This window comes from Squalius cephalus (genome assembly GCF_949319135.1).
Source record: "Squalius cephalus genome assembly, chromosome: 6".
Taxonomy (NCBI): domain Eukaryota; kingdom Metazoa; phylum Chordata; class Actinopteri; order Cypriniformes; family Leuciscidae; genus Squalius; species Squalius cephalus.
In genome coordinates, this window is record NC_137127.1 from 40,367,107 (window position 1) to 40,379,382 (window position 12,276).

At 37.9% G+C, this 12,276-nt stretch overlaps 1 protein-coding gene across 2 annotated transcripts in view; it reads left to right on the forward strand.

Annotated features, from left to right (window-relative positions):
- LOC307160254 (transmembrane protein 255B) overlaps positions 1-11,560 on the forward strand; it is a 43,823-nt gene extending 32,263 nt beyond the window's left edge. For both annotated transcript variants that reach the window (XM_079874199.1, XM_079874200.1), the window contains exons 6-9: positions 103-188; positions 503-662; positions 9,605-9,742; positions 10,589-11,560. In XM_079874199.1, the coding sequence (XP_079730325.1) occupies positions 103-188; positions 503-662; positions 9,605-9,742; positions 10,589-10,723 (519 nt within the window). In that variant the 3' untranslated portion in view covers positions 10,724-11,560. The remainder of the gene's footprint in view (positions 1-102; positions 189-502; positions 663-9,604; positions 9,743-10,588) is intronic.
- Positions 11,561-12,276: the final 716 nt, after the last annotated feature.

Consider the following 12,276-nt stretch of genomic DNA (forward strand, 5'->3'; position numbering starts at 1 on the left):
GATTTTCTCCGCTTTTTGTTCAAATTGTTGCTTTTTTATGAAACTTACCCACATTCAAGTGTTGAATGTAACATTTTATTTCTATACTCATTTGTTTTGTAGGTTCCCTGTCAAGGACTAACAGAGTCCTGTGAAATGAAAGTTCGCAGTGGAACATGTTACTGTTGTGATTTGTATGATTGTGCCAAGTAAGTAATTCGCATATTTGTGAAGACACACTTTAAAGAAACACTCATCAATAATGCTATATAAATAATAATAATAAAGTTGTTATCTGTCCACCCCATAGCATAAAAGAGAGTTAAGGCAAATATAACTATTGCTATTATTCCGATTTTGAGGGTTTAAATTCCTAAAATGAAGTAAGGAAGCACATAACTCATTTCACACTACACATAGCATGAACCACTTACACTTTCTTCAGAACATCTAGTTGCAGTAAATTAGTTATTAATGTGAAATAGCACATAACAATGATTTGCCTGCTTGCTTTCTTTTCCAGTGGAGGATATCTGAACAATTACTATGAGTTTGTTGGTGTGCAGAGCTGTCAGGATGTCCTTTCTCTGTATGTTCTCCTCTGGATCCTAACTGCTCTCAACCTTTTGGCCTTCGTGTTTGGAATCTTGACCACTGCTGTACTGGGCAGTTTCAAAGACATGGTGAGAAACAAAGAAAAAGAGCACTCTGCAGTAACATTGTGCACCATTTAGAATCAGAATTTAAACTTCAATTTAATTTTAAGTCCATTTCATAAAATATGAATTTTGCTCATTCATGATCTGTCTAACTTAAGGGGGTGGTCACATTTACCGTTGTTCTGCAAATTTTCATGGGAATTTCGCATGAAGGGTGAAAGATTCCTTCACACACATTTGTCTACGGATTCAAGTTGGTCACACATTCACCGCATTGACCAACAGAAAGGTGCTTGGTTTGAAAGTGTATTGTGAGCTGTGTTTCACACATCATAGTGTAGTATTTACAATAGACAATGGACCTTTTTGGCCCATGAAATTTAATCTGACTTTTAAACTGATACTTTAGAAATATATACTTTCGGTAACACTTTAGTTTAGGGTCTCTATTTCTCTAATTCAGGGTCTAATTACCTAGTTGCTTATTGCATGCATATTACTATATTGGCTGTTTATTAGTACTTATGAAGCACATATTAAATGAGAACTCCGGTCAATTTTAACATTGAGCTCATTTTTTTGTAAATTTGGAGTGCTGTCAGTACAGAGATCAACGACAAAAATCAGTGTTGCCTACACCGTGTTATCCTCTTTTTAAAATGTGCACCCTGTTGACTTCAATGGGGCAAGTTATAAACCTGCTTTTAGGTTTAAAGTCCAAGTCCACAGTAGTCGATTGTCGAGTTCACGCTCATAGGTTATCACGCGCGTGAACTCGACAATCGACTACTGTGGACTTCGACCGAAAACAGGAAGAAAATACAGGTATGTGCGCTGGCTGAATTAACATCATTTTTATTCATATCTTTCACATCTACTGCAGTCAGATTCACCCGTGTTAACTCTAAAGGAATCACTCACAATGGCTGGGCACTTGTAATGACACATCAAGGATGTTAAGAGGCTAAAAGCAGGTTTAAAACTTGCCCCATTGAAGTCAACAGGGTGCAAATTTTAAAAAGAGGATAACACGGTGTAGGCAACACCGATTTTTGTCGTTGTTCTCTGTATTGACAGCACTCCAAATTTACAAAAGAATGAGCTCAATGTTAAAATTGACCGAGGTTCTCTTTTAATGCCTTATTCTGCATGACCATATTCTACATCCCTTAATCCTTCCCAATACATAAACTTAACAACTATTAATAAGCAGTAGTTAGAGGAGTTTATTAAGGGAAAAGTCATTGGTAATAGTTAGTTAATAGTGAGAAATGGACCCTAACTAAAATCCAAAAAGATCTGCAATGATTTAGTAAGCTGTTTTACACCTATAAAAATCTCTGCTAGGTGTGGGCGATATTGAATTTGATTTTCAGTTATGATTTTGGCTTCCAGTGATCAGGAAAATAAGACAATTGTGATTAAGTGATCATTGTTGGTCAAAATTGGTCTTGTGTTATAAATCCAATGCACCCCTTTTCTAGTACACCTTTGTCCCTCCCTAAAAGCCTAAACTTAATGCCCAAATCAGTTCAAGTGATTGCTGCAAAATGCAGTGTAGTGTTGCTAAACTGTGGGATGTTCTTGTTAGGCCCGGTCTCAAATGGAACCCGAAGCCCTCGCGATCTTCATACGAGTCCACAAGTAATGGCGCTTTGCTTGGCAAAAGTGTGCATCGAGGGTGCACATCGGCCGCAAAGGGGACGCTCCCTTCTGATACCTAAAATAACAAATGGGACACCCTATGGTCTTGTGCACACGGCAGCCATTGTAAGTCCACAAGACCACAAGTGCACATGAAGTGTGCCATTTGGGACAGAGCCTAAATAATAGTGTGAATAAGAACCCTATTCAGTAGAGACACACACTTTCCGTAACACGGATAAGCGAAGTATGCTTTGTGCTTCGGGTGCCCGCAATCTAAAATAGCTCAAATTGTCATGTTGTCAAGAAGAACAAAAACACACAAAAAAGAACAAGGTAATATCAAGTAATAATGTGTGTTTGCCCATGTGCTCTTTAGACAAAGCGAGAGAGGAGAATGAAAAGGGAATAGTAGTCTGTAAGAAGACAACAAATCTTTTTTTACAGGTTTTTAATTGTTTCATCATTTTCTGCAATCCTTATATAATGCTGCTTTCACATCACACGCCAACATCCTGGATATTTGGCATGTGTTTAATTGAACAAGACATTCTCAAATTAGAAAGAAAGAGAAAGTTTTTGTGATCTCTTGGGAATCTGTGGTGACATTCTTTTGTTTATTGATAAAGCAGAAAACAGCTGCAGAGATTTCCACTTTGTTTCCAGTAATCCTCCAGTGTTGAAGGATTGGAAATTCATCATATTCATGAATTGTCTTTTCCTAGCAAAGTCAATCTTGGCCTAAACGCAGATGTTTGGCTGACCAAAACGGATTCTCCTCAAGGATGTTTGTGTATTTTTTCTTTGTCCTTGATGCAAACAAGCTTTCTAGTTTCTCCTGCAAATAGAAACGCAGAACATAATGCTGCTGTCACCATGTTTGACTGATGGTGTTACTTGAGAGGAGGGAACAAAAAAGCAACAATTTAAACCATCTGTGTGTGTGTGTGTGTGTGTGTGTTAATTGAAAACTTGTAAAAAGGTCATATGAAATGTCAGAATAAAGCGAAGAATAAAGAAACACAAGCGTTAGAACAAAGAGGTTTTTTTTAATAATTCTGCCATCACTGATTTGTTTGCATTTACACTGCAGGACTTAATACGCAGATCTATTTTGACAAATTAGATTTTCTGTCCCTTCCTTAGCTATGGTTATCACTGTCAGTCATCCCAAATATTGGTCCAGTTCATTCATTCGGAACACCCTGCAATGCCATCAAACACCGACAAAAATTCAGTGGTGCATATTAGAGAAGTTTGAGGTATGATGACAAATACTTCTAAAAAGAAATATAAATTACCATACTTTTATTTAAAGGGATAGCTCACCCAAAAATTAAAATTATGTCAGTAATTACTCACCCTCATGTTGTTCCAACCCCGTAAGACCTTCGTTCATCTTCGGAACACAAATTAAGATATTTTTGATTAAATCTGAGAGTTGTCTCACTCCTCCATAGGCTTCTAAGGGACTGAAACTTGCTGGCCCAGAAAATGTATTAAAGACATCGTTAATATAGTCCAAGTGACTCCAGTGGCTCGATCTTAAGTTTATAAAGCGACGAGAATACTTTTTGTGCGCAAAAACAAACAAAAATAACGACTTTATTCCACTTTTCATTTCCTTCTCTCTGGGCCTCGGGTCTTTTCACGTAGTGTTTAAGCGTAGCGCGTCTGTGTTGCACGTCACCACGTAGGCTCACTATTGGCCGACGCTGGTCATGTGTGATACGTGGTGACGTACAACACAGACGCGCTACGCTTAAATACTACGTGAAAAGACCCGCAAGGGTCTGGGCCAGCAAGTTTCAGTCCCTTAGAAGCCTATGGAGGAGTGAGACAACTCTCAGATTTAATCAAAAATATCTTAATTTGTGTTCCGAAGATGAACGAATGTCTTACGGGGTTGGAACAACATGAGGGTGAGTAATTACTGACAGGATTTTCATTTTTGGGTGAACTATCCCTTTAATGTGAATGTAATTCAAGTGAATTTATATAAATATTAAAATATTATTTAGTTATTATAAATTGTCAAGTGATAAACTGTGTGCTAAATGTCTGCTGCAATGTTTAATATGAAAATGTATGTAATTTGGTTATATCAGATGTGTACTTCATCTGATAGAATTCCAGGACAGCAATTGAGAACCACTGGAATACTGAAACTAAAGCTATTTTTATGCATCTTTTTAATGAATTTAGAACTTTTACAGAACTTCCTGGGTAAAATAACAATTGACATCCAACAGACGCTTCCACTCTGGTAATAACTACAAAGATCCCAATCCTGTCTGAATCAGTACTCGAAATGACAGATGAACTCAACACTGTTTAGGAATCTAATCTCATCAGAATAGTGCTGAAGACACAGATGCTCTTCTGGAAACACTTATGCAAAATAATTAAAATCAGTTACCTACATTGGTCCAATTTTTCACAAAGGTCAAAAGAGTGCAGCTTTAAAGACTTTAAGTGGGAAAATATTGGACCGCAAATCACATAAAACATTGCACATCTGTCGGACCGCTGGAAGGGCTTTTTAAAAATCTGTCAGCAGAGCACAATGAAGAGAAACTTCTGGGCTTATTTTTTATATAAATTATCCTCCTGGTAAACCTCTGAAGTGTTGAAGAGAAATGTTTGTAAATGTTTTAATGGTTTTGCTTATTCAGCTAAATATCTCTGACACTGTGTCCAGTATAAGTATTTATACCCTCAACTCAGTATTTGTCACAGTCAGAAGAGGAGACAGCTGATTCAAAGATACAAGTTCTTTATTGTAACGTGCCAACACAAGTATGAATCAGGTAAGTCAACAGTGTCAGAGAGTCATCACTTAGCTGGTAATTTCAAATTTCTTTGTCCTTTGCAGGTATGGATGAATGAAGATTGTCGGTGCAAGGAAGATGATGATGATCGCAAGGGGTAAGTATCCACAAGGCAGGTAAGCAGTCAGGTAAGTCCAGACGAGACCAGACAATGTGATGTGGTGGTGGTGCTGCTGATGAGGAAGATCTGATGAAGGACCTGCGCCTGGACACGATGACAACGAAGTCCTGAAGTGTCAACTAGTCAACTGCCCTGTGAAGGCCTCCCTCCCTTCCCTTTACCTCTCTACAGATAAAACATTGTCAACATGATTCCAGTTCACATGGATATGCGGAAGCGGCAAAGCAAAAAAAATCTGTATTATTAATATTTAAGGCCAGAAAAGTAATTTGTTGAGGTCAATTTGTAAAGAAAGAATAAACGCCTGCGCACATATACAGTATATTCAAACGTGCATAACAATAGACTAAACACGTAATACGCATGTGCACGCCGTCAGCGTTTTCACAGATTCGCTTTTCTTAAAGGGATAGTTCACTTTGAAATTAAATTTTGGTATGTTTTAGCTTACCTGAAGGGCATCCAAGATGTAGGTGTCTTTTTTTCCACAGTAGTTTCAATTTTGATATTTTTAGGTCAAACCGTTCTTGTCTGACAGTCATATCATGCAGGTCTATGGTCACTGTCTCAAAGAGCATGCACAGAGTCCAAATTAAAACAATTCCCCATCGTCCAAATTAAACAATTCCCCATCGTAAGTACACATTGATGTCCTAAGACACGAAACGAGCGGTTTGTGTGAGAAAACGAACAGTTTTTATATCGTTTTTACCTCTTATAACACACCCACGTCCAAGTGATCTGAGGGCGCGGGCGCTTCCTGCTGTGTGACGTGTACGCAGACTGGTGCATATATATATTTATACACTAGATGTCGCATTAAAGACATTCGTTCCAATGAACTGCCGTAGCCAAGGCGACATCTAGTGTATATCTATGCACCAGTCTGCGCACACGACACACACCAGGATGTGCTCGCGCCCTCAGATCACTTGGACGTGGTGGTGTTATAAGAGGTAAAAACGATATAAATACTGTTCGTTTTCTCACACAAACCGCTCGTTTCGTGTCTTAGGCCATCAATGTGTACTTACGATGGGGAATTGTTTAATTTGGACGATGGGGAATTGTTTTAATTTGGACTCTGTGCATGCTCTTTGAGACAGTGACCATAGACCTGCATGATATGACTGTCAGACAAGAACGGTTTGACCTAAAAATATCAAAATTGAAACTACTGCGGAAAAAAATACACCTACATCTTGGATGCCCTTCAGGTAAGCTAAAACATACCAAAATTTAATTTCAAAGTGAACTATCCCTTTAAGTTTACGCAGAGATGATAAAGTTTTTCAAAATTTTTCAACGCTTGTACCTTCATACCTATTTCAGGGTTTGCGTTCTTGAGCCACCAGGCACTGTTGTTGTGCGGATGAGCGGACCGGAGCGCGTTAGGGGTTTTCTGTTAGAACGGTGTCGTGTTAGCAGCCCCTAAGTTAATAACTAATGATCTTTGCAACGGAAGTGAATCAATCAAAACTAACTTTAGCTGAACAATAACATTATTCTAGAGCTGCTGTAAAGCCAAAACAATCTCTGTTACTTTAATTTCCTATAATCACTGTAAAGCTGCTTTGAACGAATCTATATTGTTAAAAGCGCTATATAAATGATGGTGACTTGACTTGAGAACGCCCACCACACACCAGCTTATTGGTGGAGAAGAGACAGAATGATGGAGCCAATCAGTGTTTATATGGGGATGATTAGAATTTTGATGGATAGAGGCCTGTGGGCAAATTTGGCCAGGATGCCGGGGGTTAAACTCCTATTTTTTTCCCAAGGATATCCTGGGATTTTTAATGAAGAGAGAGAGACAGGACCTTGGTTTAACGTCTCGGACGGTGCTTTTTGACAGTATAGTGTCCCCATCCCTATACTGGGGCGTTAGGACCCACACAGACCACAGGGTGAGCGCCCCCTGCTGGCCTCACTAACACCTTTTTCAGCAGCAACCTGGTTTTCCAAGGAGGTCTCCCATCCAGGTACTGACCAGGGACCACTTAGCTTCAGTGGGCAACCAGTCTTGAGCTACAGGGTGATATGGCTGCTGGCACGGTAGAATCCATGATGCCATGTATCAGAACAAGAAGTCCAGGATCTCCAGCAATATAGAAAAATAGGCCCACAAAATTAAAGATCCAGCAGTATATTTAACCGTGGGCATGGGGTACTTTATTAATTATTTTTATCCCTGTTTGCACCAAACCCATCTAGTGTGTTTGCTGCCAAGAAGCTGTTTTTATATGTCTGACAACTGAATATGCTGGAGTTTGTTCTTAGATGAGTGAGGAGGATTTTTCTTGAAACCCTCCCAAAAAAAATGGTGCTGATGTAGGGGCTATTTGAATTTTTTTAGGCTTTCTGACCCCAAGACTCAACTAATCTCTGCAGTTCTCCAGCTGTGATGCTGGAGTCTTTGGCCACTCAAACTTTACTCTTCACCGTGCATTAGGACGATATAGACACAGTCCTCTTCCAGGCAGATTTGTAACATCTTTAGTTGATTGGAACTTCTTAATTATTGCCCCGATGGTGGAAATGGAATGGAATGGAAATGCACATCAGAATTATATTCTTTGGTTTTACTTATTGTGATGGATGATTAAGGGAATTTGGCCTTTGTGTTTTCTCATATTTATACTCCTGTGAAAGTCACGGCTAGACAATTTCATGTTCCTGGTTACCCTGGTGTGTTAAAAATGTAAATATGAATGGGAATAAACTTCAGAGATATTTTACTCATAGAAAATTATAGGGGTGCCAATAATTGTGGCCAACGTGTTTTGGAGAAAAACATTTCATAGTGTGATTTTCTCCCCACTTTCAATTATTTTACTTCAATGAAAAGTATTTTTTTGCAATAAATAAATAAATAAATTGAATGAAAGATCAAAAGGATAAACAATGCAGATTTATTTTTACAGCCATCTTTGATCATATTAACCAAGGGTGTCAATAATTCTGGCCATGACTATATATGGCTTACATGCATAAAAAGTCACAATGAGGATTTATGAAAGCTTAAAAGACTGCATATAATGGGCTATTTTTATGCTGATGTCTGTTCTGTTTTCAATTTAATACTTTTAATAACTGTATTACTTTTAAATACCCTTTTAAGAAGTTTCTAAACTTAAGACCTGCATAATCACTTCAATCACGATGACTGCAAAAAAATATTTTCTTCCTCAGTATTTACACAGTAAGTGTTGTTTTGTATCAAACTTGACTTTATGCTTAAAGCAAGAAACAAATATCTGCCAATGAGGTGAGCAAAATAAACTTATTTTCCCTTAAAATTAAGTTTATTTTTATGACCCCACTTTTTTTTGTCTTAAACCTAAACTTGCTTAAAGGAGAACTCCGGTCAATTTTAACATTCAGCTCATTTCTTTGTAAATTTGGAGTGCTGTCAGTACAGAGAACAATGACAAAAATCGGTGTTGCCTACACCTTGTTATCCTCTTTTTAAAATTTGCACCCTGTTGACTTCAGTGGGGCAAGTTTTAAACCTGCTTTTAGCCTCTTAACATCCTTGATGTGTCATTACAAGTGCACAGGTCATGTGAGTGATTCCTTTAGAGTGAACGCGGGTGAATCTGACTGCAGTAGATGTGAAAGATATGAATAAAAATGATGTTAATTCAGCCAGCGCACATACCTGTATTTACATCCTGTTTTCGGTCGAAGTCCACAGTAGTCGATTGTCGAGTTCGCGCAGTTAGTTAGCGACAATCGACTACTGTGGACTTCGACCGAAAACAAAATCACTCACATTGGCTGGGCACTTGTAATGACACATCAAGGATGTTAAGAGGCTAAAAGCAGGTTTAAAACTTGCCCCATTGAAGTCAACAGGGTGCAAATTTTAAAAAGAGGATAACAAGGTGTAGGCAACACCGATTTTTGTCGTTGTTCTCTGTACTGACAGCACTCCAAATTTACAAAAAAATGAGCTCAATGTTAAAATTGACCGGAGTTCTCCTTTAATCTCCTTTTTCCTTCAGTTTTTCAGAAAACAAGACTTAATATCTTAAGTAATTTTGCTTCTCAAGAATGTTAAGATAGTTTTAAAGGAAACCAAGACAAAAATACTGAGTAGGAAAATAATTGTTTGCAGTGCAGGATCAAAACAGATTGTGTTGATGCATTTAAATCAAAACATGAATCCATTGGCTCACTCATAATCTCCCTGCTCAACAGAAATATACAAATAAACAATGGGCGCTTTCCATAATTCTGGGATTGGAATGCAGAAGTAAACTATACTTTCTGGGGCAATTAAGAAACTGTTTGGATAAATAGTCTATTAAAATTGCATACGGCAAGCAGAGATGATGCTTACACTTTTTTTTTTTTCTCGCCAGAGGAGTGGGGTGGTCGGTCTTGATGTGTCCCAGTGGAGAGGTTCATCTCTATTCTCCTCTGATGGGGCCAACTGTTCATCCCCCACTGCACCCCTGCTAATGGACCCTAACACACACACAGGACACCAGCTCTACCCGGTCAGTTCATCACGCTCACACACACACACACACACACACATACACACACACCCACACACACACACACACACAGATTCCGCTCATGGTCTTTTATGGTATGATTCAGTTGCGGAGTTCAATCTGCAGACTTTTTGTGTACTGTAAAATTAGTGTGAGACTCCCTATCAAATCCCCTGGTGATGCGATGCATACTCACAGAATGATCCCAGTCCAAAATCCCACAGCATTCCCTTATAAAACTGTGCCTAAGTACACTGATCCTTGGGCTTGTCCTGATCACACCCCTTCCCTGCCGAGAACGCCAGCCAGAAGTCCAACCAATCCCAGATCATGGATCTCCCAGCACCCTCACCCCTGTTGAGTGATCTGGAGTTGTTCTTGGAAGCATCACCGCAAAAAGTTCCTCTGGCCAACTTAAACACACATTGCTAAGCATAAGATATTGGGTATGTTCATCATGAACACAACAAATAAGCTAAGAAAATAGTATAATATGACTTACTAAGTTAAAACAGAAAATGGTCACTGAGGAAATCAGCATAGATGAACGTGATAAATGAGAATGAGCAGCCCACCTAGACAACATCTCAGTTTGTCCTGAAATCCAAGACAATTCCAGAATCTGGACTAATTGTCAATATCATTTTTTATTCAGTACTGATACTGAAATTTAAATTAGATAATGAACCATATAATCCAATGTTTCTATTCTGGGCTCACTGAAATAGATAGCTGATACAAACTGTTGCTTCATCAAATCTTTTGGAGCTGTATACTGAAATTTAGAAGCTGAAAAGATGATTCGTTTCACCTTGAAGTAATGTATTTTCTCCATATTTCTTCCAGAGGACATCACTTTATGTTTCTCCAGCAGCCTCTGCAGCAGCAGGATCTAGTGTATCTCCAGGAGGATCATCAGATACATCCCATGTACAGCCCAACCCTCCTCCCTTCGCTCCCCTCTACAACCTGCTACCCTAAGACCTCCAGCTTCTCAGCTTAGAACATCTGGATCCAGACCAAAGGCATTTACACTGCACTCCCCTTAAACACAACATGAAATCAAAATGGACTGTTTGCTTTCTGAATAAATGTCCCTGGTCTTATTGTCCAAGATTCATCATGCATGTTACTCTCAAGAAAAACTGGTTGTTTTCATTAAAATGTCTTTTTACTTTCTTTACCTCTGTAACCACTTTTTTTTCTGCTGCAAGACTGTAGACTGTATCTACTTTTCATGATCGAACCCTGAAGGACATTCATTTATGTATTCCACAATATAGACATTTACTGAAGAAATGTATTGCTAATTCCGTTTCATGTTGTCTTTAAGGTGATATTAAGATGTAGAATTAGAGTCTAGTTCTGACTATGGCTGCAGAATATACAGTAAATATATATCACATTATAACAGGGCTAATTTAAAAAGCAGATTACACGAAGGACTAATTACAATCAGTTGTAGACTATGACTCAGTTTGAACTAACTTCACCACTGACTAACTTTAATTAGCTCAGTTTTATTCTCCCATACTTCAAAATCAGTCATTTATTTCATCTGCTTGAGAACTTGAGGGATAGAAACAGAGCTTCAAAATTCTAATCTAGATGTTTGTATATGATGTGTAAATGTTTCTTTTGATAAAAGTGAATTGATGTTTCTATGTAATGTTTTATATCTTTTATACTTAAAAGTGGTACTTTAATTTTGTGCTCAAGACAGGGCATTTCCCCATGTTTAAGAAGAAGTTCATATTTTATACCAAATGTTATATAGCCTACTTGGCAATAAAAATATTATTTGTTGCTTATGCTTACATGATTTTTCTACTGTACTTTATCATGATTTAAAACTACTGTACTATATCCACACGGAAACTCCACAGTAAATATTTTGCCTCAATGCCTGAAGGTCTAATCAAATAGAATTCTAATCAAATAAGACTGAAATGACTCAAAATAACTGCATTTAAGAATATCTTACATTTTGAGAGAGTTCAGAGACTAAAAACAGGACTAAAAAAATATGTCAGCAAGTCAATGTCCTGTTCATTGTACTCAATAAATGATTAGCTCATTAGCTGATGTATTTTAAAGCATTGCCTGAGACTAAAGTTATAAAAATCACAATAATAGCAATATTTCAACTCCTGCTGTGATTATGTAAAGCCTGCAAACCTTTTATCTTTTCTAAAATAGGCCCTATGTGCAATGAAAACAGAAACGGACAGGATGGTTTGCGTCATTTATTCGCTCTCTTTTTCTCTTTTTTTTTATGGTGACGACTGACGACCCCCTTTAAGAGTTGAAATATATTTACGTTATGGCGTATGCTTTATGGTTTATTTCTGATGAAAGACAAAAATGTTCTAGATAGGCACACATTATCCTGTTATTTTACAAGAAAATACAGGACCATTTACATTTACTCAATAAAGGAGTTTTAATTAGCCTATATCATTTTAGGCTCATCCTAAATTAATGAATAAATATGATAGCTTTGCAGGAGCAATATATGACAGGAATACTTGGCC